Source organism: Bombus affinis, chromosome 17 (assembly GCF_024516045.1).
Source record: "Bombus affinis isolate iyBomAffi1 chromosome 17, iyBomAffi1.2, whole genome shotgun sequence".
NCBI classification, from domain to species: Eukaryota; Metazoa; Arthropoda; class Insecta; order Hymenoptera; family Apidae; genus Bombus; species Bombus affinis.
Genome location: NC_066360.1, coordinates 4176649 through 4203904, shown reverse-complemented (window position 1 = coordinate 4203904; position 27256 = coordinate 4176649). Strand labels below are relative to the sequence as shown.

At 38.9% G+C, this 27256-nt stretch overlaps 1 protein-coding gene and 1 long non-coding RNA gene across 2 annotated transcripts in view; both read right to left on the bottom strand.

Annotated features, from left to right (window-relative positions):
• LOC126926023 (protein patched) overlaps window positions 1–27256 on the bottom strand; it is a 92670-nt gene that overhangs the window by 53171 nt on the left and 12243 nt on the right. Inside the window, exon 2 of the mRNA XM_050742110.1 lies at window positions 10556–10748. Coding sequence (XP_050598067.1) covers window positions 10556–10748 — 193 coding nt within the window. The remainder of the gene's footprint in view (window positions 1–10555; window positions 10749–27256) is intronic.
• On the bottom strand, window positions 3173–9352 carry LOC126926058 (uncharacterized). Its single transcript, XR_007714239.1, has 2 exons — window positions 3510–9352; window positions 3173–3412 (listed from the first exon to the last, which is right to left on the bottom strand). It is a non-coding gene; the product is annotated as an uncharacterized LOC126926058 (long non-coding RNA).

The window sequence follows — 27256 nt, the reverse complement described above, 5'->3', positions numbered from 1 at the left end:
GTGAACGTGAGTATTTCGCTTAAAGTAAAGCCGCGGATCCACCGGAGAGTTAGCTGAGGTAAGCTACACTACTCTGTGTTATATTAAACATATTTGCTTCAATATATTTCTGATGCACACAATGCTCACTAATAGCACAGTTCAGTTTTCCAAAAAATTTTAGAAATTCCCCATAACAATTTAAAATGACAGAATTTTATTCCCTATGAATATTGAGACACTGACGACAGCGTCGAACATCGATTTTGCTAGCAAATTTGAAAGTACAACACATAACCTAAACTTCCTTCCTATAGAAGTATGCAAACCGTAGCAACTTGCTAGCCAACTAACAACTAACTAATTATTTACTGATTAACAGCGCTGAGACAACTGTACTGCAATAAAACGATCATGTAAATATTATCTTATATTTGTATATCCATAAGACACACGTAATTGCATTGTACTGAAACGATGCAACAAAGACAGAATCCTAATTTTAAACAATTTCAAACAATTATATAATTGTAAGTTCGACTAAGGACTACGAGCATAAATTACATTTTGAAGCTAAAGGCAATTACAAATTGAATCAGAAAATCAGTGTCAACGCAAAGTAAATTTTGAATACTGCTAACAGAAGGAAATAAACGAACGAAACAAGAACATCGACGAGAACAAGTTGTATTTTTCGAAAATATACGAAAGGAGCTTGTCACTCGTTTCTTGGAATGACCTATACCGCCATACGAGCGTATTATCGACCAAAGAGGGCAAAAGGAACCGCTCTTCCGATCTTCCCGCGATCGAGGCGCCGTCTTTTCCTCTCTAGATTCGAAACGAATCCGCTTGCTCCGTACAGGGATATTCGGATGAAGGGAAAGGGAAAGAGAAAGGAACCGGAGCGAACGAGACGGAGAGATATCGGCGCGTGTGCCAAGGCTTCTCTGTTTAGCGAACCTACCGCGCGCGCCGCTGCGGTGTGTACACGAAAATAAAGGCAAAACAGCTTGAATTAAGTGGACGCTCTCGATGTTCGATTCACAAAAGCGAGACTGCGCCACCTGCGCCCCATTCGATAGAATATTCCCGCGATCCAAAGCGTAATCTCGAATAATTACGACCATACCACAGCTCAGTTTGCCTGACTTAACCACACTGAGCTAATCAGAAGCGATAAACGTAGTATTGGATGCTTGTTAAGTCTACCGGAAAATTCAAAGAAATTTTACGCGGTTTAATATTTTGTGTTGGAAGACGCGCCTGACGTGTATGAAATAACAAATTTATGATAATGTAATGTAATAAATGGAATAAAATAGAAATAGATAACGTAATATACATATGTGTTTATATGTACGTGTTATAACGTAGAATAGAATTTGAATTTCTAATTTATTGATTTTGTAAGTATCTTATTAACCTCTTTATTAGCTCATTTGGCGATCAGCTTGCCATTTCGGTGGAGTTCACACAGCATCGTCAGAAATGTACCGAAGTGTTTGGTGCATACATTGGCCGTAACGCGGTGTGTTTCGTTCGTTTCGATCTTATCTGCCGCCTCGAGGTCGATTTTTAATTGCGCCCTGATCGGCCGCCGATCTCGTACTCGTATTCGCATTCGAATCGCAGCTGCAGGAAACAAGGTGAAACGTGAATCATTGCCTCACTCTGACACGCCGAAAATTGCATCACGATCTTAATCTCTCTCGTTCCTTTTAACCTTCTCTCTATTTTTCACGCTGTCCGTGAAATAAAAGAAACGTCAAGAAGAAACTAATACGTGGAGGGGCAGAAATTCAGCCTCGTAAAATAAACCGAACAGGAAACGCGTAACAGGTACACGGGCGCAGGCGCGCAGGTGATTGAAAAACAACATCCCCTTGGCAGTGCTTGTTTCTTCACGGTCGGTATACGGTGTCGAGCAGCGTGCAAATAGAAAATAATCGTGCAAAATTGAGGCTAACATTACGCGCATCCGCTCGATCGCTGATAACGTTCGCCCGTTTATACGTCAATGACGTATTCTAATGAGAAGTTGCGCGTTATGAAAACCAATCCGCTTACACTCGGACACGTTTCGTTGCTTTCCCGACTTTCAGTTAGCTCAGTTAATTGGCAGGATTAACGGAAATATCAATTACGCAGGAAATGTTGCTTGTGATCTGGTTTGTCACGTGTTTCATGTTCGTTTCGCGTTCGTTTCGTGCCGACGGATAGCTCATATCTCGAAGGTTCTACCATTCGATCGTTCCGAGAGTAATTTCGCGTTTTTTACACGAGGAACATAGACAGTTTCTCTTTTATTACCAATAAACTAATTAATTAATGTTTATTTGACCATATAAATTTTTTTTACAAAGACGACATTGTACTATTATTTACAGAAACTTATGCATTAATCTAGTCCAAATTCATGGAAGAGAAAAGTGTATCTGTAGAAGAGCCTGTCATGCTACCTCATAGTTGTGACGTCCATTTATTTAAATAAATGCCACAGACAAGAGCCAAGAAACAATTAACTAATGTTTATTTGTCCACATATTTTTTTCCACAAAAACGACGTTGTAATAAGATTTTAAAAAACCTATGCAATAATCTAGTCCAAATTTAGGAAGAAAAGAGTGTATCTGTAGAAGAGCCTGTCATGCTACCTCATAGTTGTGAGGTCCATTTATTTAAATAAATGCCACAGACAAGAGCCAAGAAACAATTAACTAATGTTTATTTGTCCATATATTTTTTTCTACAAAAACGACGTTGTAATAAGATTTTAAAAAACCTATGCAATAATCTAGTCCAAATTTAGGAAGAAAAGAGTGTATCTGTAGAAGAGCCTGTCATGCTACCTCATAGTTGTGAGGTCCATTTATTTAAATAAATGCCACAGACAAGAGCCAAGAAACAATTAACTAATGTTTATTTGTCCACATATTTTTTTCCACAAAGACGACGTTGTAATAAGATTTTAAAAAACCTATGCAATAATCTAGTCCAAATTTAGGAAGAAAAGAGTGTATCTGTAGAAGAACCTGTCATGACACGTCATAGTTGTGAGGTCCATTCATTTATTTATAGCATAGACAAAAATGTATATTTTCTACAAAGACAATACTGTAACACCATCATCTGGCATTATTAATAATCATTTAGAAAGGGAAATTGCACCCACGTTCTATGCTACAGTATCCTCACTGGTATATAAAACATTTCCCAATGAAAACTCAAAATTTGTCAAGCTTGACACTTACAGTGTTTTCTACAAACACTCTTGGATTTTCCCTTCGTCTGAAACTTCTGTATGTCGAATTTTCCTTTGCTATCCCTCTTTTACTGGAAATTTTAATAAGTCGAAATCTCTGTAATTCGAAGATTTTAGTTCTTGAGGTTCGACTGTACATGAATTGTATTCATCCTAACGGTATTGCCACTGAAATTATACAAAACAAAGAAAATCAGATGCACTATAATTATAAACTTCAGTGGAAGTTCCTATCATCTGCCACGTCTACAACTTTCGAATTTACGTGGGTCGAATAAAACGAGCAGCAAGAGGAAGATGAAAACACAAACACAATCTGATCATACACAAATGCGATCATATTCGTATTCGTACGAAGCTTTCGTACGTCGAATCTCTTCTACTGTGAAATTTCGATAAGCCGAAACCTCTGTAACTCGAAGATTGCAGGTCTTCCCTTGAGTCTCGAGTTACAGCAGATTCGACTGTAATAGTAAAATGTTCAAACATTGGAACAGCAAAGCGGCAGGTGGTCGAACAATTCGCTTCTCTGGTACGAACACTTTCCTCGTTTGTCTGTACGCACCGGTGTATATTGATTTAAAGCAGCCGGAGGATCTCCATCTTACGAATCTCTGCGAATAAAACGCGAACAATTAAACAATGAACGTTGAAACGAAGGGACCCCCTCCGTGTCGACGATAAAACCTTCTCGATTACTTTTCTCGTGTTCCACCGCGAGCACAGAGTAAACGAGCGAAATCAAGGAAACCATAAAGCAACGTTTATCGATCTCTCGCCGACGAAATTTATGCCCGTCACACACTTCTCTCGGAATATCGTCAAATCGCACGACCGAGTCGTAAACTCTCCTTCTTTTCCATCCGTGGAATGTCGTCGTTGCGTCTTTTCAAACGATCCAACATACACCATCGACCGCAAGTATTTCAATAAGTGTTAGGTTGGCAAAATGGTGGTTCAAGCGTTGATACTTTTGTTGCATTATCGAAGCTACGAACAGAGAACTAGTTTTCCTGTTGCCGATATTTCGAAATAGATTCGAAATAGATTTGAACTGAACCCGTTGAATATATTTGACGAATACACTCGTCGTCGCTTGTAGTTAGCTACGCACTCCATCACCGAACCACGTGACAGATTTCTGAAACTAAATTCCGCGGATAGGTGGCGAAACAGGGCAATATAACCTGAACTGCTCCTGAAGTCCGCGTGTATCCGTTCTCTCGCGACGCCCTTAACCTCCTCACCTCCGCTGTGACCTCCGCCCTAATCTCCACCATACATCACGCGCGTTAATCTTCGCTCCTTTAATTTCCATTTTCTCCTACTTTCCTTCTTGTTCTTTCTGCCTCTTTCTCTTTTAACCCTTTGCACTCCTATGTCGAGTGTGACTCGACATCAGTTTTTATCTCAGGAGCTCCTTTGTCGAGTCCCACTCGACATTCTTTTCTCATGCTTTTTTGTGCAACTTGCGAAAGAAAACCAGAATTGCATCCCGGAAATTGTTTCAAGATATATACAAGAGACACTTAAAGATTAGAAAATACAACAATAGTGTGAATAAAACTGGTATTTAAGTGCATTTGTTTCTTCCTTTATTAAATTTAGATTGTCTTATTTTTTAGTTAAAGTAAATTTCACAAATATTTCAATAAAACACTTAAAAGCGCGTTGGGAGCTGCTGGTAATGAAATTGAAATAAAATTCCGAGTGCAAAGAGTTAACACAGCCAACGGCGCGCGCCACAGCGAGTCATACGTTTCCAACCTACAACAAGCCAACCTACACGCTGTCTAACGCGCATTTTTCCGAGTATCGAGGACTAATATTCATTTACTTAAAAAGACAAAGAATTCTAAAAATTAATAAAGTGGTTATTTATATTTTGTAAGACACGAATTCGTCCTCGATGTGTTAAAGAAGTTAGTCGAAAGTTTCGGAGGATGTTGCAACCGTTTTTCAAGTCGCTGTATGCTCTTCCCTGCTCGGTTCGGTACAACTGCGCCCGCATATCCCGCCTCAGCTGCAGTCGCCTCACGGATATCCGGTACTGATCCGCATGACGCACGCACGCCGCACATCTCGGATCACCATCTCGAAAAGCCCATATAAACTGTGGCCCTGTGTGCGAGCTATCGCGCCGCTTCTCGCACGGTCGCGCAACCCTCGCGTACCACTCGACCGATCGGCGCGGTAAAAAGCCGCGACACCGGCGTGCAAATAGCTGCACGCTTTTTCCGCCAGTCGTTACTCCTTCCCGATACGCTATTAAATTAGCCGAGATAGAGGAATGAAGGGTTCCGCGCGCACCTTTGCAGAAAATAAGGGTTGTACCGCTGTGCAATTCCATTGGATAATCCGATACGCGTAGTAGAAGACAACTTCTATGCGAGCGAGCACAGAGAAAGTGTGCGATTCAATTTTGCCTCGTTGAGCGCAATGTTAATCTTCGTGAAGTATATTTGACGAAGAGACGAATTTCTTTGGGATTTTCTTTAAAAGTAAAAATAACGAGGAATTTTTAGGGGACATATGATGGTATTTTAAGAAAAACATAAATGTGTATAGAACACGTATACCAATACCATGCAGCCGTTTCTCTCGCTCGTATCGATGTTATTAACGCATTGTGTACGGGTCACGAGCTATGTCGTTTTTAGCAAGGCGAACGTTGTGGCTGAGTCACGAGATATCTAGTTTCCATGTTTTTTCGACTGAATCGATGGCTTAAACGACCAGAGACGAATGTTTTTGTTACGTTACCAGGGTAATAAAGCCTTGCGCATTCTTGTGGCAAATGGTTAGCAAAACAACCGAGTGTTGACATTCCAAGTAAAAACAATCAGTTAGTATAGCCAGTACACAGTTTTATTTTTGTACATTTTGTTATTTCAAAGTTCGTGTTTTAATTTGTAAGGAAACAGCTTTTTAAAAATCATTTAAATTTTCAATCTGTTACTGATAATTTATAACAAAAATTATTTTATGAAATAGGCCCTAATTCTATAAAAGTAGCAAAATGACACATAGATATAAAGGAAAGGAAATGAAAGTCCAAGTGAATTGTTGTTTGATGATTCATCTGATGCGCTTGCGACGAACATGAATTCAGTGATAGCAGCAACATTCTTGAATTAAATGATGCGATTAGATATAGAGGAAGACTGAATAAAAGATATAATACCAAATATAAATTAAAAATCTGCATATATGCATCCTATTGCTTGCCAAGCATGCTACTGGAGCGTTCAAAAATGCACAGGCCCTGGGAGCGTCTTACACAATGTGTTAACAAGCCTAAACGCAGATTCAATCTTGAAAATGAAACTCTTAATCGTGTGTAATCCGTACAATGTTCGAAGAGTTCAAAGAATGTTATTCTCACAAGTTTTTGCGATACAGTAAGAGCAATAAAATACCAAAATATTTTCCAAAGTACCTTTTTCAAAAACTGACAAGTATCGCAGTCTGACAAATAGCCGAAAATGTCCAACAAGATAAAGGAGAACTTTTCACCAACAGAATCAACGGAACGTTTGAGCACAACAAGCGGCCAGGTAAATCGTTTTGTCAAAATGTTCGTAAAAGCGCAGGTTAAAGATTCCCGCTGCTATTTGGGCTTTTGAGGTCCCTGAAACTTCTGTTCGAGATGGATGACTTTTTAACGATTTTCCCGCGTGATTATCGCGCGGATGCAAATTTTTGCCAACTTTGCTCGGTCGGCGAGCACGCCGCGTTTTATAAAACGGCGGTCAACGCGCCGGATCACGCTTCGCTGATCCGGGGGCCGCCGCCGTTGCAGAACAAGAGCCACGGCTCGCTCAGCAAACTCGTTTGCTCATTAAAATCTCATAAAACGCTGATACGTCTTTAATCTGCCGTCCGCGAGCGTGTTTCCCGCGCTCGAGGAAATCCCGCAGCGTGGCCTTAACTTTGATCCTAGACGGGCAACGATCACGGCCGACTCCTCGTGCCAAGCGGACCGCGACGAAAGAATCTTTGGAACAGTTACACAGGACAAACCGTGGATCCTCCACGCTCGGCGTGCTTCGACTCTCCTCTTGGAAAGTAATATTTGTCCTCGATACTAGAACAGCACTTTTCATTGTTCCGCTGCTCTCGTCACGAAACACTGTTCGGTCGTGGTCGTTGAACCGAACTGTTTAGGTAATGGATCGAATCGCTGGGCACAGTGGCATCAGTATTGTATATGGCGTGTTTCTTCGTTAAAATGTCCTATTTCTCGTTTTGAAACCGAAGGGAGCTGGAGTTTCATATTTTTTCCTTTTTTTTTTTTTTTTGTTATTACTGTCTTTATTTTCCTTCTTCGAATATTTAATGACTGTTTTGTAATAGTCTATCCATATGGTGTAACTTCACTTTGTGGGAAAAGTTATGAAACAAGAGGAACTTCAAATATGTTACTTAATATATAATTATAATGCGTGTATATATTTACATTATATATATATCTTAAGTTGCTCTTGTTTATTATATGTATATATTGAAATGAAAAAAAGATGTATATGTATATTCACAAATGACAAGATGCTAAATATGATATTTTATTTGATAATGGAATTTGTATGTGTCTTGCAACTTCCCTTTTAGTGTAAGAGATAAGAGGAACTCTAAATAGATATCTGAAGGTTTATTGAAAAATAAGAAAATGTTAAATAGATACTATATTTAATAATGGAACTTGTATATTTTTCCAACTTCTCTTCAATGTAAGAGACAAGAGGAACCTCAAATAAACATTTAAAAATATCTTAATAAATAAGAAAACAATATTGCCTACGACATTTAATTTGATAATAGAACTTGTATATGTTTCTCAATTTCCCTCAAAGGTAGGAGATAAGAGGAACCTCAAATAGACATTTCAACATAACTTGAAATATGAGAAACTAATGTTGATATTTTACTTGATAATGGAATTTGTATATGTTGCGCAGCCTACTGGACATTTCAAAACGTTGATTGCCATAATACTATATATCCTCGAGGGTCTACGAAATGCCACAGAAAACTTGTCTCGTCTATCTATTACTTTCATTGTGTTACTAAACGATATCAGCATAAAATAACAGATAAAAATTTGCGACTAACTGAAGCATTCGTTTCACAGACAAGAAACGAAAATCCCAAAAATGCCCATCTCTCACATACACCAATACCGATACAGCAGCCTCTACCTCTGTCAAGAACATTCGATTCTCAAGAAATTTTACAGTCCAACGAAATTCCATTTACCATCAGCTTCTTTCTCAAGCGTAGCGTAGCTCACTTTCCATTCGAAAGTCGTTCGAAATCTTTTCGTTCGGCCAACGAGCAACGTTTCCAGTCGAAGTTAGCAACGGGGTGTTCGAATTAGCGTTTCTGACTACGGATAAATATAGAGGGCCACCCAGCGAGAGCAAACTAATGTACCGTGTGCGATGAGCGTGATGGTAAAGCGTAGTTTCGCTCTCTCTCTCTCTTTCTCTATTCTCCTTTTGTCACACCATTCTCACTCTCCGCCGCCCTTTCTCTTCGTCCGCGTCTCACCCTTTGCATATATTTTCACGCGAAATCGTCGTCCTCTGTGCGAACTATACGCCAACCTCGCAGTCCCTTTCTGCTCTCCGACGAGTGATAAGCCATTAGGACCAGCCGGTCGAATCGTACGTGTTTTCGCCTAAACGAATGCAACCCGGTGTCACTTGCTACCTAACGCTTGCCATGTGACACGGCGACCATATCGCCTGAGAAATCCAATTTTCCGTACGTTCGCAGGAAGCGAGAAAATGCAGAGAGTGCGAGAGTAATGTCCTTGTCACGGCAAACGTACAAGCCATGTTGTACGCTTTATTAGCGTACACTGGCGCGATTTGCAGGAAATTTCGCCGCTGTGACGTGCCAGATGCGCGTTGGTATTACGCGCAGAACATCGTGGTATTATAAAACCTCTTAGTCATTCGTCGAATCTCTTAATTCCTGCTGAGGCTTGTCAAGGCGAAATTCTCGGCCAGTAACCACAAAAGCGACTGATTTTTGCCAATTTCTTTTTGACCGACTGTCGCTTCTCACCGACTAGACCATTTTTGCACGCACGTCGACGATACTCTGCAAGATACAGATGTAATTTTTGTATTTCGGTTCTTCTTATTGTTCATCGTATGTCACACGAGTCTTGACGAGAATTATCGTTGACGCGCATCCGTCGCGGTCGTCAAAACGAAAAGGTTGACAAATTTTCGTAAAGTTAGATGATTTACGCTGGGACGTTGTGAAGATACGTTTGAAATACGAGACACGGATAAGGAACGTGACACGGGAAGAAGATAGCCAAGCAATACCTAACACACGTTTAGCAAGAAACTTGTAATATATAGCAATTTAACAAAAATTGTCGGTGCGTTTCATAATTTGAAGTAGTTTCTACTCGATCAATTAAATTATTTTAACCTTCCAAAATTTGTAAATTAACGCAGATAGCTAAACACTGTGTGTACTGTGTACAGAGAAAAATGTGAGTCTTCGTTGAATCTTAAGTAATCTTAGAATGAAATAATCGTATTGGAATATTTAATTAGTTGTTTCACGTTCGTTTCAATTGAAAAATGGGACAAAGAATATCTTCGCTCGCCTAAACGAATGCTCTACGTTTATCTCCGGAGTCATCGTAGATTATCTAGGGCCGATAATGACACAGCGTATGTCACGATACATTGAGTTGAATGTGTAGAAACTTTCTAAAAAATTATCGACTCGTCCCATAAGAAACGTCTATATTTTAAAATACGAACAGAAACGTTAAAATAAACAGAAAATATTTCCATAATTGCCAGTAAATAAATTATTCCATTTTACGTGGACAATTTTTATGAGATATTAATAGCGATATTAATAAAGATACTAATAGTAAAATTGTAAGAAATGTTAGAAGATAACTAGGTACACGTACGCTGTTTTACCACAGCAAGTATACGTAATAGTACATTGCAGTGCACCGAATAGAGAATAGCAAGAACGAAATCGTAAAGAAAAATCGAGTTAAGAGAAACTTCGCTATCTACCGAGGAAGGAAGCTGAAAAAAAGCAAGGACAACTGCGTGCGAAATTTAACAACGGAACTACTGCGTTTTTGATAATCTTCTCGCGGACCACATGAACATGAATTATCAGCGCGAAAATTGTCAAAAAATAAAAAGCACTAGATATTCTTCCATTCTATCCAAGCTTGTATTGTTAAATAAAAAAGAAGATCGTAGGATATTTCGATTCGTTAGACAGAGATGTTAGCAATATTTTAAAAAGCGTATTCACCTTGAACCCAGAGCTGTTCGACCTTGCTGTGAACTTGAGCGGTCTTGAGAGCGACACAGAACATAGCCAAAGCGATGATCGCGAGAAAGAGGACCTTGCCTGCGCGCCTCTGCAGGAAGTAGCCCAGCTGACTCAGCTGATCCTGCAGCCTTGCCCTGATCCAAACCGCAGATCTCTGACCTTCCGCTTTGCCCTGAAAAATAAGGCATCTGAAACTTTAGACTATCGCGACCAACACCAATATATAATCAATATGTTAAACGAATAATTGTTTCTAGGATTTATCAAGGGAAATTGTATTTTCAGAAATTGTGTTTTTTTCTCGTTGTGAGGCGAAGTATTGCTGAGAATTCAATTTCTATATTTATATCTCGGTGGATTGGTTCCAACATATCGTCGAAGATTAAACGTCGATATCGTACGTTTTTACGCACGTGTCGCGCTATTAACCCTTTGAGTGCTAAATACTCGCGGCCTATGCCGTCCGTACGGACGGCGCGCGTCTAGCGCTGACGATCGCCGTGGACGGAATACTTTTTCGTTAGACTGAACTCTGTCGATTGACTATTCAAAGCGCAAATCGTAATAAGTTATAGTAATTCTTTTGCACGAGATTAAACGACTCAAGAGCGTTATATTTTAGTTATTTTAAATTGTTTATTATAAACATTGAAATTTACAGTTAACTAGAATTTGGGTAATAAACTAGAAAACTAAATTTAGTAAATATTAACTCAAGTTAATAATTTAGTTGTGTGTGAAAAATTCAGTGCTTGAGAAAACTAAAAAAACCAGATGTAGAGTTTTCTTACAAGTGGTGGCCACTTCAACAATAACGAGCCACTATTGGCATTTGTTTACTGCCATAAGGAATGCATTTATATTTATTTCACACAAACGTAATAGTATTACTTCTGCGTAGGTGTTCGGAAAAATTGAAAAACCCATACATGCGTGCTTAGTCCATGCCGGGCACTTACAGAACACGCATATGTATGTCCTCAGTCCACACCGATAGCTTTCGCCAGACACCTATATGCGCCCACAGCACTCAAAGGGTTAACAGTTTGGGGACAAGCGGATAGCCCGAATTGGCGCGTATTTTTGCAGCGGTTGAAAAGATTCGAAAGGTCGCTGGGAAAGTTCGTTCCGATCTACGTTTCCATCCCATGTACGTTCATCGAATCGTGTAAGTGTTATTTTCTTCCACAACATTTCTTCGTGTTATTTTGGGTATTTCACCCTTCCACAACTTGTCAGGTTTTTCGCCGAGAAACTCTTCGGCGTGGCTTTCTATGTAAATCAAATTGCTAAAAAATCGGAACGAACTTTTCCAGCAACATTTAATTTCGTTAAAAATTGGCGAGCATATTTAAAAATATTTGTAATGATTTCCTTTAGCGTGACGCGATAGGAAACGATTTCCCCAATGGAGGGATACTGAACAAAATTTCCTATTTTATTAAATTGCTTGAAAATAAACGATTAATTCGCTTCAAAATAAAAATCGGAACGAACTCTCCGAGTAGTATTTAACAAGTGTAATATTTTGCTAAAAATTAGCGAGCATATTTAAAAGTACTGGTAGCGATGGTTTTAGCGTGATGCGCTTGGAAAAAATTTCCCCCAACATCTGCATCGCTTGAAATATTTGGAGGTTGATCATTTTCATCGTTAACGTTAATCGTTGCTGTATTACACTGTGTTGTGCTGTTAACGTTAAATTACTCTGCGCACTTGTTACTTTTAAAACTTCCACAAAGATGTAATTTCTGGCCGCGTAGGTTAAGATCGCGTATGAAAACTAATTTCTAATTTACAAATTTATAAATTGCAAATTTATATATCTACATGTTGTTCCTTTATCCTTTTACATACTCTGTTCGAAAAGAAATACCGTGGAGGCCTGTGAACGTTGCTGGAAATATTACGATAAAGATAAAGCGAATAATTAATCGAACAAGTTGCAAGAAGAATCGTAACAATGTTGAAAAAGGTTGCAAGAAGAGGAGAAAATCGTACCCCATAAAATACTAATTGTGCGAAAATAATTATTAAATAATTATTAAATTTCAATTTCGCGCCCCTATACTTCAAATTTCGCTAGAATCTCCTCAAACTATTGGACGTTTCATACGAAGCAAGCAAAGTAAACGAAGGTGCACGAACTGTGTCGTTAATTAACAGAAATTAATCAGCAAGTAAACGAGGAAACAGCCGGCTGCTATCGACTATCGTCGTAACCGGTAATTTATAACTTTCAATTTTAAAGGCCAAGCAAACTATCCTCGGACGTCTTATTCGCCGGTTCAACGTGACACCCCTTCGACTCGGCTCGCACGCAAACTATGAATAATAATTAAAATGTCGTACGCATTAGCATCTAAATTGAAGCGCGGTTGTAGGATGCTTCTGGCGCTCGCGTCGCGCACCCGATAAAACGGTACAGCTTCTGCTGCACTCTACGTGCCACTTGCCAATTCATTGGGGCAGCTTTACGATCGGCCACGGACAGCGCCGCCTACGATTTTCAAGAGAAAGAACAGATTCCAGCGGTTAAAGGGCGGCAGAGGCCGGAACGGCAGCCGAAGCGCTTTAAATTGGCCGCGTGGGCTTTGACGATGATAAGTAGCTGGCTGCGGCTTGTACGAACGTGCGCGCTCCACCTCTCTTCCACGAAACCAAGGTAGGAGCAGAAGAGCGTAGACGAGGCTGCGCGAACCTGGCAATGAATGAAGCCGGATGAAATTTGACAGAAACGAGAAACGTTGATAGAGCAGCATCAGGAAGCTGAAGACGTGGAAAGAAGCGTCTTTAAAGTATTCTCCGTGACTAGGAGGTAAATGAGAGGTTTACGACGAAAGGATGGCTTGGTCGAAGGAAAATAATTCTCTGCCTTGTCACTGTACAGTACAGCATGTTACAAGTGTAGCTGTTCATTGATCATCATTTTCTAGTTAAGCTTAAGCTTCTAATTAACTGTGTGCAAGCTTCCAACGAATCACGTGATCCGTATTAACCAATTGACTGGACAATTTAGTCTGAAAAATCGCTAATTCGCGTAATTGAAATCAAGCAACGACGAGTATACACGTTCAGCGCAGGACAAATGCTTCTGTTATAGATTTGACGATAAAGGTAAATCAACAGAGGAAATATCACATTTTTATCCGATAAAAAATTAACAAATCATTGAAAAAGGTATTATTGTTAAAATCTTAAAAATTGGCGAGAAAATAATAAGGTGAAGTATATATATATATATGACACAGATCGCTACTCGGATCTACACAGTGGAACTGTGAAACACCCACCCCTTTGCCGTATACACAGATACCCAGGAGCGGGACACCCCCACCAAGAGAGCGAATCGGAAGAAGAAGGCTAAAGAAAGACAGAAGAAAAGCGGAGCAAAAAGGATAAGCCAAACTAAAGTGAAACAAAAAGAAAGGAGGAAAGAAAGAAAGAGGGTAGAATGGAAGGGATAGGAACGCTCGCAACATTGCGAACGGCAACGTTGCACACTACCTGGTGGCCGGTCTGACAATGTGCACCAGGGACCACCCGCAACAATACCTATCTTTCCTGGCCGACAGGGAAAGAAAGACGGAGAAGGAAGGCCAGGAGAAGAGGCACAGATCAGAAGGGAATCGAGCCTTGCAGGAGAAAAGGAACGAACGCTTTTCTCTTCTCTTTACAACCTTTCTCTTTCTCTCTCTCGCTCGCTCGCTCTTTCTACGTGTTTGCTTCCCTTTCTTCTCTATAGACTCGCGTTCGGGTATTTACAGTTACAGAGCAACGGAAGGTAGCAAGAAGCGTAGAGAGAAAGATAGATAAAGGAGGGAGAAGAAAGGAGGCAGCAGCGTGGAAACACGCGGCACGATAGACGTGCAGATGAAAATACAGATTACACACGCTTACGTATCTCGGGGCAGTAGCCGGGCGTCGAGTATCGGATAGCAAGGTTTTCCAGCCAATTAACCCCGGTGCCGCGGCCTCGCGGCCCGCCAGACTCGGGTAACTCTAGACGTGCGGACAATCCTCGTCGGCCACATGGTCCCCGGGGAACCACGGCCACGCAGACCTCCGTCGAACATTCGCCGACTGATGACCGCGTGTTTACGTTCCTCTCTCGGGAGGAAGCTGTTCCCTCATTCGAGACTCGAGGCTCTCGCAATCAATCATTTTTTTTCTCCGCCATTCAAGAGCCATCGTCATCGATCGACCGGTTGATACGTTCGCGGTGAAATTCGACTTTCTTCCTCGTCTCCGTGTGTTCATCCTTTCTTTTCTTTTTTGGGGGGGGGGCAGCTAACTGAATTGCAATTGATTATAGTACGGAATTAGTGATTCAGTATCGTGTTCCAAATTGAAGCGATTGGAGTAATTTGTAAGATAGGAATTTATAAACATGGTCGATACTAATAAGGCTCTTTCGAGTTTGCATGGTATATATATATGAAATTATAGTCGTACGTGGTAATATATTGCATACATGAAATGCAAAAGTATTATGTATGATATTATTTTGTGTATATTATTGTAATATTATTGTGAAATGTAAGAATATTATATGTGATGGTATATTGTATATATGAAATGGAAAAATATTATGAATGCTAATATATCGTCTACATGAATTGAAAAAATACTATGTATTATATTACATTGTGTATATGAAATAAAAAAATATTATATGTGATATATTGTGTACATGAAATAAAAAAATATTATATGTGATATATTGTGTATATGAAATGAAAAATTATTATACATGATAATGTATCGTATTCATGAAATGAAAAAACATTACATATGATAATATATCGTATACATGAATTGAAAAAATACTATATATTATATTATATTGTGTATATGAAATAAAAAGATATTATATGTAATATATTGTGTATATGAAATGAAAAATTATTATACATGATAATGTATCGTATTCATGAAATGAACAAACATTACACATGATAATATATCGTATACATGAATTGAAAAAATACTATATATTATATTGTGTATATGAAATAAAAAAATATTATATGTAATATATTGTGTATATAAAATGTAAGAATATTATATGTAATGGTATATTGTATATATGAAATGAAAAAATACTATATATTATATTATATTATATTGTGTATATGAAGTGCAAAAATATTATACGTGATAATATATCGTATATATGAAATGAAAAATATTATACATGGTAATATAACGTATACATGAAATGAAAAAAATATTATGTATGATATTATACTGTGCATACGAAATGCAAAAATATTATACATGATAGTACATCGTATATACGAAATGAAAAAATATTATGCGTGCTAATATAACGTATACTTGAAATGCAAAAATATTGCACATGTTAATATAATGTATACATAAAATGCAAAAATATTATGCATGATATTATACCGTATATATGAAATAAAAAATATTATGCGTGCTAATATAATGTATACATGAAATGCAAAAATATTATACATAATAATATATCATATATATGAAAAGAAAAAATATTATACATGATAATATATCGTATATATGAAATAAAAAATATTATACATGGCAATATATCGCACATACAAAATGAAAAAATAATTACACATGGTGATATATCGTATATATGAAGTGACAAAAATGTCTGCTATTACAGAAAAGATGGAGGCGAATAATGTTAGGAAATTGCCTTTCTCCAGCAGTGTGTAGTTTCCTTATTAGGAAAATCGGAAGGCTGCTTCGTTAGGACGACTCAATCAACTTGGAGAAAATCGTGACATAATTCTCAATTTCATTATTTCCCAAACGCGATTAATCCTTCACCAATGATGTCTTTCATATCATTCCCTTGACTTTCTCTCTACGTTTGTAGAATATTTCTATGGCTTTGTCGAAGAAGCCATTCCTGGTAGCTATCTGTTTAGTGCAATATCCGCTTTTTGGAAGCTTTATTTGCATACAAAGCACAATTCCACGCGTAATGTAAAACACTCTTTATCGTTTCGCTGCTTGTCTTCTGCAAAACGACGAGTCCAAGAAAATAAAATTGCCTGCCTCTATTTGCAACAGCAAGAAACAATGCGAAAGAGATTGAATTTCAAATTTACAAACGTCCCTTCTTGAAATTTACACTTGCGTCTGAAATTTTATCGAACAGAGCTGCTTCGTTAGTTAAATTATTCAAACCACTCTGTCTCTCGCGTTATTCTACGTTTAAATAATATCACACTGCAAAAGTTCAGCGAACGAAGCGAGTCCTTGTAAATTTCCCTTCGCGTTTTATCATAAATTCCCACGAAGATCCACGGTCTAATAATTTCTTAGTGAACCATCAAATGTAGCACAATTTTTACTCGTTTGATCGCTCGACCGATCTTCTCGAACGTAGAAAGCTAAAAATCCATCGTCCTTCCATAATCCGATACTTATTTCACGACTGCATCATCGTCGAAGAATTAAACAACGATTACGATCGACTACAAGCAACAAGAACACTCGCATCACTGTCGTCGACATCGAGAAGCGACAGCGCCGCCTGACAGCGTCTTTATAGTGGCGAGTAATACGAAAGAGGAGAAGAAAGAAGCCGAGAGAAGGAAATTCGACGAGGCAACGCGTAATGGGGTGAAGGGGACAACGTTTAACGAATTTATGTTACTCCTACTTTTAATGTTTTTCTTACAGCGCGACACGAGGTTCGCGAGCAGATAGCAGACAGCATAACAGGATCTTATGTCAACGACGGTGGTCCCCGCGCCACGAGCTTGTAATATGTAGATATTGCCCACCACGAGAAACCCCATAAGACCCGCGGGGACCACTTACGGGAAAAAGGCAGAATTCCGCCGCTTTGCTCTCCTTCCCTCTCGCTGCTATACGAGCCTATACACATACGCACATACGTACACACATATACACAGAGACATCTCGAGAGCGATTCGTGAGTCGTGGGCTCGTGGCGTCAGCGCTTTCTTTTCCTCCTTTGTTTCTCTCTTTCTACGTCTCTTCCCTTTCCATGTCTCTTCTTTCGTCGTGCACCGTTGGCGGAAATTCGAGCACGCTTCGAAGACGTTTTTGACAGCGCGCTGTGCGCGCTTGCGCTCCCGAGATTAAATTATTTTCGAACAAAACTCGACTCTTTCGGCGCGCAACTTTTTCGCTGTGCGAGCAGACTTGTTTGTTGTTAATGCTCGATAAGGGAACCGCGTACATCCGACGGTTTCACAATGCGAATATTAAATTACCTGCGACTATTCACGAAACAAGAAATAAGATTCGGAAGAGATCGAAGCTATTGGGTTGGCAACTAAGTGGTTGCCACCTAATGACGAAATCCGCAACTACTCAGTTACCAACCCAATACAATTTATGGATGTTTAGACGTTTAGTGAGATGGTATACTATATATTATATTATATTGTGCATATGAAATGCAAAAATATTATATGTCATAGTATATCGTATATACGAAATGAAAAATATTATACGTGGTAATATAATGTACACACGAAATAAAAAAATATTATATATCATATTATATTGTGTATATGAAATATAAAAATATTATCAAACTACTTTGATATTCTACGTCTCACCAGCTAACTGACTCGACACCTGCTTGACGAGTATATTCGTCAAACACAGAGTACACGATATAGAATTAAGTCGTTACGGAATGCTTCATTCTTTTTGCGCATGACGAGTATACTCGTCAGAAACGGGTACCTGGTTAAACAATATCGTCGAATTAATTGTTATTAGCAGTTACTATTATTGCTATTAACAAAGAGTATTTTTCTGAAATTTAGTGGACGAAACGAATCTCTGACAAATTTCTCGTCTCTCGTCTCTCCAATAATATTCACGGAATTGTCAATTCCCATGAACGTCTACGGTGTAACAATTACCGCTAACATAGGAAGAAACAATGTTGCACGTTCAAAACCAGATTTGAGACAAGTTTCAAAAAGAATAAATCTGGAATACAATGTTGCGTACACGTGACATAGAAGCAAAGCCTCAGAGTTGAATTCCAACTAGAAGACACTCGATTTGGACACTTGCAGCGACCGAAGTCGTTTCAGTCAAAAACAAATTCTGATGGAAGAAATCTGATATCTAGAAACCATCCGCTCGACAAATTAACCAGTCAACTGCGCTCAACGCGTATACACGTTCATCCAAAAGCTTCAATGCGGTTGACGAGTATACTCGTCGTTGCCTGATTTTCATTACGCACCTCGCAAGGGATTTTTCAAACTAAATTCCACATTTTCCTGATAACTGATATCGTCATATTAGATAATACACGATAAAAATTTGAAAAACATGTAGCAAATTGTAGAAAACGAGGGAGCTGATTAATTGGGGTTCAATAAACAGATTGCAGGACTCCTGTACACTTTGACAAGTACCAGTCATTTTCGCTGGTATTGGTATAAGTAGCCTTGATACAAAATTATTTTCAGCTTGAATACATAAAAAACAAGATAAAATTCATTATATTATTCCTTTAGTTATCGTTGCAAAAATATAACACGAAGTAGGAATTTTAAAATAAAATTCTAAAACCAAATTAAAAAAATTGCAAGAATTGCAAAATTCATTGAAATTCCACTGCTAAAATCCACTAAAAAAAAAGAAAAGAAGAAATTCATTCAACCCAACAACGTCTCAAACTGCCCACCACATTGGCGTCGCGCGTGCGTCATTAGCAGAACGCAGAATCGTTTGTCATTAGCATTATAATGCGAACAGATCTGTCGCGTCGCCAGTGAAATCGAACAAACGCACACGCTCCATTTGACAAGAGATTGGCGGAGCGTGGGCGGACGAAGCGAGATGCGTGTCTGTGGCGTGTTGCGTGTGGATGTTGCGCGCGTCAGAAACGGCCCTGGACTGTACAGAATTATTTCCTTACGTAGGTAAAAGTGGCGCGAAAAAGTTCGCGCCACACGTACGCCGGGTCTCGTTTTCTACAGGTTACACGCGTGTGCGCTCGCGGCTACGACATGCGACTCGCCAGATAAACGAATAGGTTGTTGCGGTAGGTACCGGCTGCAAAGTGTCCGCAAGAAACTCGATCCGACTGGCGCTCTAATCGGCCGAAGAATTCCAACAGCGGCGAGTATCTATTGGAAAGGAAAAGCCACGGGTAAACGAGCTTCCTCCACCTTCTATCTCGCATTGACCTCGTATCTGGTCGGGTTATTCTAAGAGTCGACGCCACTTCGTCTTCTCGTTCCAGCCTTACGGATATTTAACGAAATACGTTTTGTAATTATTTCGAAGCTAGCAATTAGCGTGGCTTAACTACCATCGCGCAACAACTACCACCACGCCTGCCACTTACTACGTCACTTTCAGCCTCTTCCTACATTCTACTTCTAAAACTAAAACAGCAAAACCTACATAACCTGCAAGACAATGTGGCAGAGGAAAAAAGGAAAGGAGAAAACAGCTGGCCTCTCTGCTAATTTCATAATCGGTTAGCTTCCGCACTAACAAAGTCTACATGTGCAGCATTGCAACATTCAAGCGATAGGTAAACTGCATCAATCAGGTACTGACCCTACGCAAGGGAGCCAGCGGGCTCGAGTGGTTTGTAGCAAGCAAGGGGCGTGTATCCTTCAGCGAGGATGAAAGGGTCTGGGCCGACCCGGCGTCCCCTAATCCCATCCATTTCGCTCTGACTTATTTCGTCGACGCTTGCCGGCGGATTTGCGCCATTAGAAACGGACCAGAGACCGACACTCTCGTTTATACCAACGATTTCTTTCAGATTTTTCGCGCGACAATATTCTCTCTCTTTTACATTTATTTCACGCGGTCACAGCTTCCAGGTCGGGCAGATGAAAAGCCGCGTGAAAAGGAAGAGCGTGGCGTATCGAAAGCGATACAACGAACGTCTGTCTGCAACTTTCGGCAACCGACAGAGCAGTGTTTGTCCGAGCTGGAACAGTAGGTTGCGCTTTCAGCGCGTTTCTTGCGAAATTAACGCGACGTGACGCCAACTTTCTCACTTGAAATATCGCGCTTCCACGACCGGATCAATCGCATCCTTTTACGTACGAACTTCCAATAATTATAATAATTGCATCGTATCTATTTTTCTCGGCTTCGTATATTGGGTTGGCAACTAAGTGATTGCGGGTTTTGTCATTAGGTGGTAATGACAAAATGCCAAGCCAATATTTTTAGGTAAAGTGCGAACAATTCATAGAAAATATATAATATATAAATATGTATAATAATGTATCAAATATCTAGAGTATAATGGTTTTTCTGACATTTCATAGGTAGACGAATTTTCTATACCAGTTTTCGTATTTTCTGTTATATCCATGGACAAGCGAGTTTGTATAGAAATTCGTGGTCTAACGATTGGACTGAGATATTGATGAGATAAGATGAAACATCTCGAAGTCTACGTGACGATGTTAACACTGCACATGTATAAATGTTATATAATATATATATATGAAAAAATGTTATACGTTATATGTAAATATACCTCTTCTACTATTGGGGTTAGGTTAGGTTGACAGTGATGGCGGTCAGGCGGTCCAGGGCCCCCACTAGCAGGAAGGGTGGCGCTAGGGGCAATGGCCTCCTCTAGTGCCAAATTAATCACTTAGGAAATGTTAGGGAAAAAAGGTTAGGTTGGCAGTAAGTGATTGCGGATTTTGTCATTAGGTGGTAATGACAAAATCCGCAACCACTTAGTTTCCATGGAAATATGAAACTGAAGCAAAGTTGGAAATCCGAGCGCGTAATTAACACGCTCGCGACGAGTTTCTAAGCCGAGTGTCGCTGTCTTTTTCTTCGTCTTCGTCATTGTCGTCATCGTCGTCGTGAAGAGGCGGCGCTCTTTCGGCCAGCGTGCTCTGCTTCACCCTCTGCACGGTTACGAGGGCCTCTTTCGTAGGTATTATTAGTGTAAAAGCCTCACACGTAGTGTCGGCGCCCTTTAATCTCACTCGGACGAACGGAGCCGACGCAACGTGCGTGAATGTACAGCATTGTGGGTCTCGCTGCCTCGGATAGGGGGATTTCAGCTTTCAGCTGCCACAAATTAAGACGCGATTATAAAATAGTACGATGCTGCCGCTTCTCCCATCTTTTGCTCTTCCTGGCTTCTCGCTTCTATCTTTCATCTCGGTTAGTTTCCCGACCTTTTCGCTACAGCTTGGGCAACTTCAAAACGAAGAAAATTGGCTCGAGATAAACGGCACTTTGTGTTCGAGCGAAATAACGAACTTTGTCGAGCTTCGCTTCTTACTCCGCGTGAATTTCACATCGTGAGTCAAGGGATGTAAGTTTACAGCTGTGAGTAATCCGACATGGCTGCTTCTAATTTTTAATCTCGTATTATTGGGTTGGCAACTAAGTGACTGCGGATTTCGTCATTAGGTTGCATTGACAAAATCCGCAGTCACTTAGTTGCCAACCCAATAGAAGTACATACAGATGTAATGTTTTTTTATTTCAGTTACTCTTAGCTGATTGTTAACCTTTCACACTGCCACGTTTAATAACTTCGTAAACTAATCGATCGATAAGACCCATTCACTTCGGCGCAAATTTTTAATTGTTCATCTACCGGTCTGTGATTATTTATTTCCTGCAGAGAAAAGTACATCTTTCTTCGAAACATTTTTCTACAACCAATCTTTCGTGTTTCCCTTTCCAAAATAAATTCAATCCTAACCTAAAAAATCTAACGTCGAGAAAATTCCTCGTCCTTTCTTATACCATTCGTCAACGATACTTGACACTGTCAAAGACGACCACAAGACTCGCATAATGTACAATAAACAACACGGACAACTAAAATAAAAGAATTACATTTCAACTTACAGATTACACGTTTGCGTCCCAAGAACATTCCAATAGTCAGCCATTTCTGAAAGGAATTACGAAGTGAAAAACATTCGTAAAACTCGCTTGGCTCTTAACGTTGTAGCGTGAGAATCGTCGGCTGACAGTGTCGCACCAAACGGAATCTAAAGTCCCGATCGAAGTTCGTGCAAAGTGCCGTTCACGAGCGCATTCTACCTGTTCCCCTTTAAACTTCAAACAGCCTGAAATTACCAGCACGAATTGCGTAACGAATGTCTTCTCGTGCTTGCCATCCAAGGGGCGAAAAAAGTATTTTATAAGGAGCCAACAGGCACGCAGAAACGTCAGTCGACCGCTGCTTATGCGGAAATATGATCGCGTGGCTGTGCATAAGCGAACGATTGTGTATAGGAGGAGGTGGTGCAGGAGGTCGAGGTCGTTGCCTGTAACTGAATCATCCTCGAGGACGGTAAACAAATTGGAGTAAGTGGAGTCTCGTCGCGATGATGCATGCGCACGTGCGCGCGCACCACACAGGTACACGTACGATGCGATCGCGTCGTACAGTCGATCGATGCGTGTTCGAGCGCAGCGTAAACGCCACCTTTGCGTATTTCCGGTTCGCGGCTGTCCACCGCTACCGCCAAGCACGATCAAGGTCGCGCATTTTGCGCGCAAATTCGTTATTATTTTCGCGAACGCGTAACGTATGACATGTACAGGGCGCGGCTGAAAGACACGAGGTGATTCCTTGTTGAAAAAATGAGAACAAAATTTGGGATGAAAATTTTTCCTGCGAAGCTTACTTTCCGAGAAATTCAAATTCACAAATTTGTTCAGCATCGGGTCGCACGGGAAGTTCGTTCCGATTTATATTTCCACTCGATATACATTTGTCGATGTATATAGGTATCCTTTCGTTTCACAACGTTTCTCAGTTTTTCACGTAATTCGAATATTTCATTCTTCCAGAACCTGTCAGGTTTTTCGACGAGGAGCTTCTCCATATATATATTTTTTTACGTCGGCCAAATTCCTTAAAAATCGGAACGATCCGAGATATTTGCATTTGTCTAATTACCGACTGAGTATGAGCAAACCACTGATAGGATGATATACTAGATGCGAAAGTAAGTCAGAAACGTAGAATAAAATTTGTCAGGTTAAATAGAAACACCAAATGACGGTGATTGCATTTAAAAATTCTCATTACTTTTCCAATTTCCCCAATTCTCCAGCCGCGTTAGAACGAAGAATAATGTCATAAGAATTCCGTGTTATGCGGTGGAATCTTGTAATTACTTTCTGCTTGTTGTATATAGTTATTGTCTATATTGTGTTTTCTATTATTGTACATTAAAGTGTACATTAAATGTATACTATATATAATACACATATAATGTATGCTAATTATTGTATACATAATTTATATTAAATACATGTTGCAAATGATGTATATATTTAATATAATATGTACGCATACAATGTATATGTAATGTATATTAGTGTACATAACAATTGTTGTATATATAATTTATATTAAATATATGTTGTATATGATGAATATATATAAAACATAATATAACAAGTACGCATACAATGTATATGCAATGTAGTGTACATAATATGTATGTATATGCTAATTAGTGTACATATAATTTGTATTAAATGTATGTTGCATATGATGTATATATATAACATGTATACATATAATGTATATATAATGTATACTAGTGTACACAATAATTATCATATATATATAATATTGCATATAATTACTGCACGTAATGTACATAAAATATATATTGTATATAGTATATATGTGTGTAAAGTGTATATGTAATGTATATTAATGTATACAAATGTACACAATAATTATCGTTGCATATAATTGTTGAACGTAATGTACATCAAATATATACCGTATATGATATATATGTATATAATGTGTATATATAATGTGTATTAATGTATACCAATGTACATAATAATTATCGTATACATAATTTTGGATACAATTACTAAACGTAATGTACGTTTAGTAATATATATTGTATATAATATTGTATATATTGTGTACAATATCAAATATATATTGTATGTAATATGTGTGTATATAATGTACATATATAACGTATATTAATGTGTGCCAATGTACACAATAATTATTGTGTATGTAATATTGCATATAATTATTGTACACAATGTACTTCAAATATATATTGTATATAATATGTGTGTATATAATGTACATATATAACGTATATTAATGTGTGCCAATGTACACAATAATTATTGTGTATGTAATATTGCATATAATTATTGTACACAATGTACTTCAAATATATATTGTATATATTGTATATTAATGTATACCGATGTATAATTAATTGTGCATAATTGCTTGTTCTAATTTTTATATTATAAATATATAATAATTATTGTATATGTAATATATATAATAATTAAATATATATAATAATATATACTATATAATAATTATTGTATATGTAATATTGCATATAATTATTGTACACAATGTACTTCAAATATATATTGTAAATAATGTACGTATATAACGTATATTAATGTGTGCCAATGTACACAATAATTATTGTGTATGTAATATTGCATATAATTATTGTACACAATATACTTCAAATATATATTGTATATTAATGTATACCAATGTATAATTAATTGTGCAAAATTGTTTGTTCTAATTTTTGCGTAATGTCGTTACACTATCGACGACTTAATCAAACAAAAAGCTGGTCGTTTGCAACTAAATACGAACACACCGTTCTACAAGATGCTCGCGGCAGGCGATTCATTTCGATTCGATAAAAGAAAAACGACCACAAAGATGAAAATTATGCGAAATAGTTAATTATTACATGACCCAAGGGTGTCCCGTGGTTCGGCTCGCGGAACGAGTATATGCGTGCGAGTATGCAGGCAAAGGAATCGTAAGGGCAGTGGCCGTGACTGACTGACTCATCCGTCATGAACGCGGGGCGCACTGCACGGCGAGCGGCTCTCCCTTTTCAGGCCGACGCGACGCGACGCGACGAGAAAAGTGGAGCGTCGACCCCGAACAACGCGCCTCTTTTTTCTCCCTCTTGTCTCGATAACGCCCGGCCGCTACTCTCGCCACTTCTCACCGATACCGTCCCCCGCACCGCCGCCCATTCTGCAACCGCGTAAACGATAAAACAGCGGCGCGATCGCCTCCGCTTTATTCGCGCCGCGATCGCCTTGGGTGGCGACCGGCAAGTTTGTCTCTCGCGGAGGTACACTACCGGTCGAAAGTTTACATCTTTCGCATGAACCAACTACGATCGTCAAATCGTCGTGTCCACTTTGCCTATGTACAATCCGATACAGTTTGAAGGAAGACGACGATCTGGAATATTTCGATATCCCACGGACAAATTTTTCGCCAGTATTTTATTTCTATGCAAGTGAAGCAACTTTCTCCTTAATTTTGAAAACAGACAAATACGTTCTCTACAGAGTAGACATCGTTAATGGGGCTGTTAGGTGGAAGCAGTTCAGAGCCGAGAAGCAACAGTTAAATAAATAAAAAATAATTTCGAAATTTCGACCAACAGCGTGTCTCCTCTTTCGCAAGGCTAGTTTCAGAGTTTTGAGAATTTTATTTCACCTGCCAGCAATTATGCTTCGTTTCTTCGTTTTTAATGGCAATTAAACTAACCAAGTTTCTCTAACTTGCAACGAAGCCACCGTTTCGATACATATCGAGGCTTCTTTCAAAAGAATTCCACCAATCTGCTTGCTTGGTGTATATCGGTCAATGTTGGTAGTATGATCGTCGAAAAAAACTGACCGCGATTATAATAAAACACGTGCATTACTTTCAATTGCTCTTGGCTCACTGAAGATACCTAATATGTAGGTATATCTATAATAACAGGCGAACCGAGTGTCAGTTCTCGAGAACGTTTTACTCGAGCTAGTCTCTCTCTCTCTCTCTGGGTGGTCACACACGAGCAGTTTCCACGTCATGGACGTACCGGCTTATCTGGGCGAAGTAGAGTTGATGGTTTGAGCGAACGTAACTCTCAAACGATCGTCAACATTCGAAGAAGCATCATCCACGGAGTTTTTGTTCCGATTTGTTACACTGACACGTCGTTTCTTTTTTTAATTAAAAATAGAATGGAACAAAGCACCACCAGATATTATAACACCGAGTGCCGTATTATGTAAAATATGTGAAGCAATTATTCAAATTTATTGTCCATGAAAAATTGGAAATACGTGTTTCTCATTTATTTTCTAATTGATACGAATACTATTAAATATGTATATTATATAAAATCTACGATACACTTTCCAAGTATATTACGAGTATTAATAGTCTTCAACGAGTAATGTGGAAATACGATGCATCGTATGACATTTAATAAATATTGAACTTACTTAATTACCACCATACGAATACCATGTAAGTGCAGCGAAGTGGCAATGAACGAGTGCCGATTGCAGATATTATGCAAACGTTATATGGCAACCGTGAAAGTACCATGTGAATGTTATGTCAATATTAATGGACGAGTAGATGGCGTAAGAATACAATTACTATGATAGCGAGCGTGTATTATGTACAGCGCATAGTATAGGAAACATGAACGATGAATGAAATTTTGAAATAAGACGAGTGATTTGCGACAATCTTCAAGAGTGTTATTAACATATTACCGGCGCGGCAAATTAACGTGAATAAATGGTAATTCCGATGCAATTTTGCATTTCATTGCTGCAGGCGTATATTTATACGTGGCATCGTACAAGGGAAATTAATGAAGAAGGGAA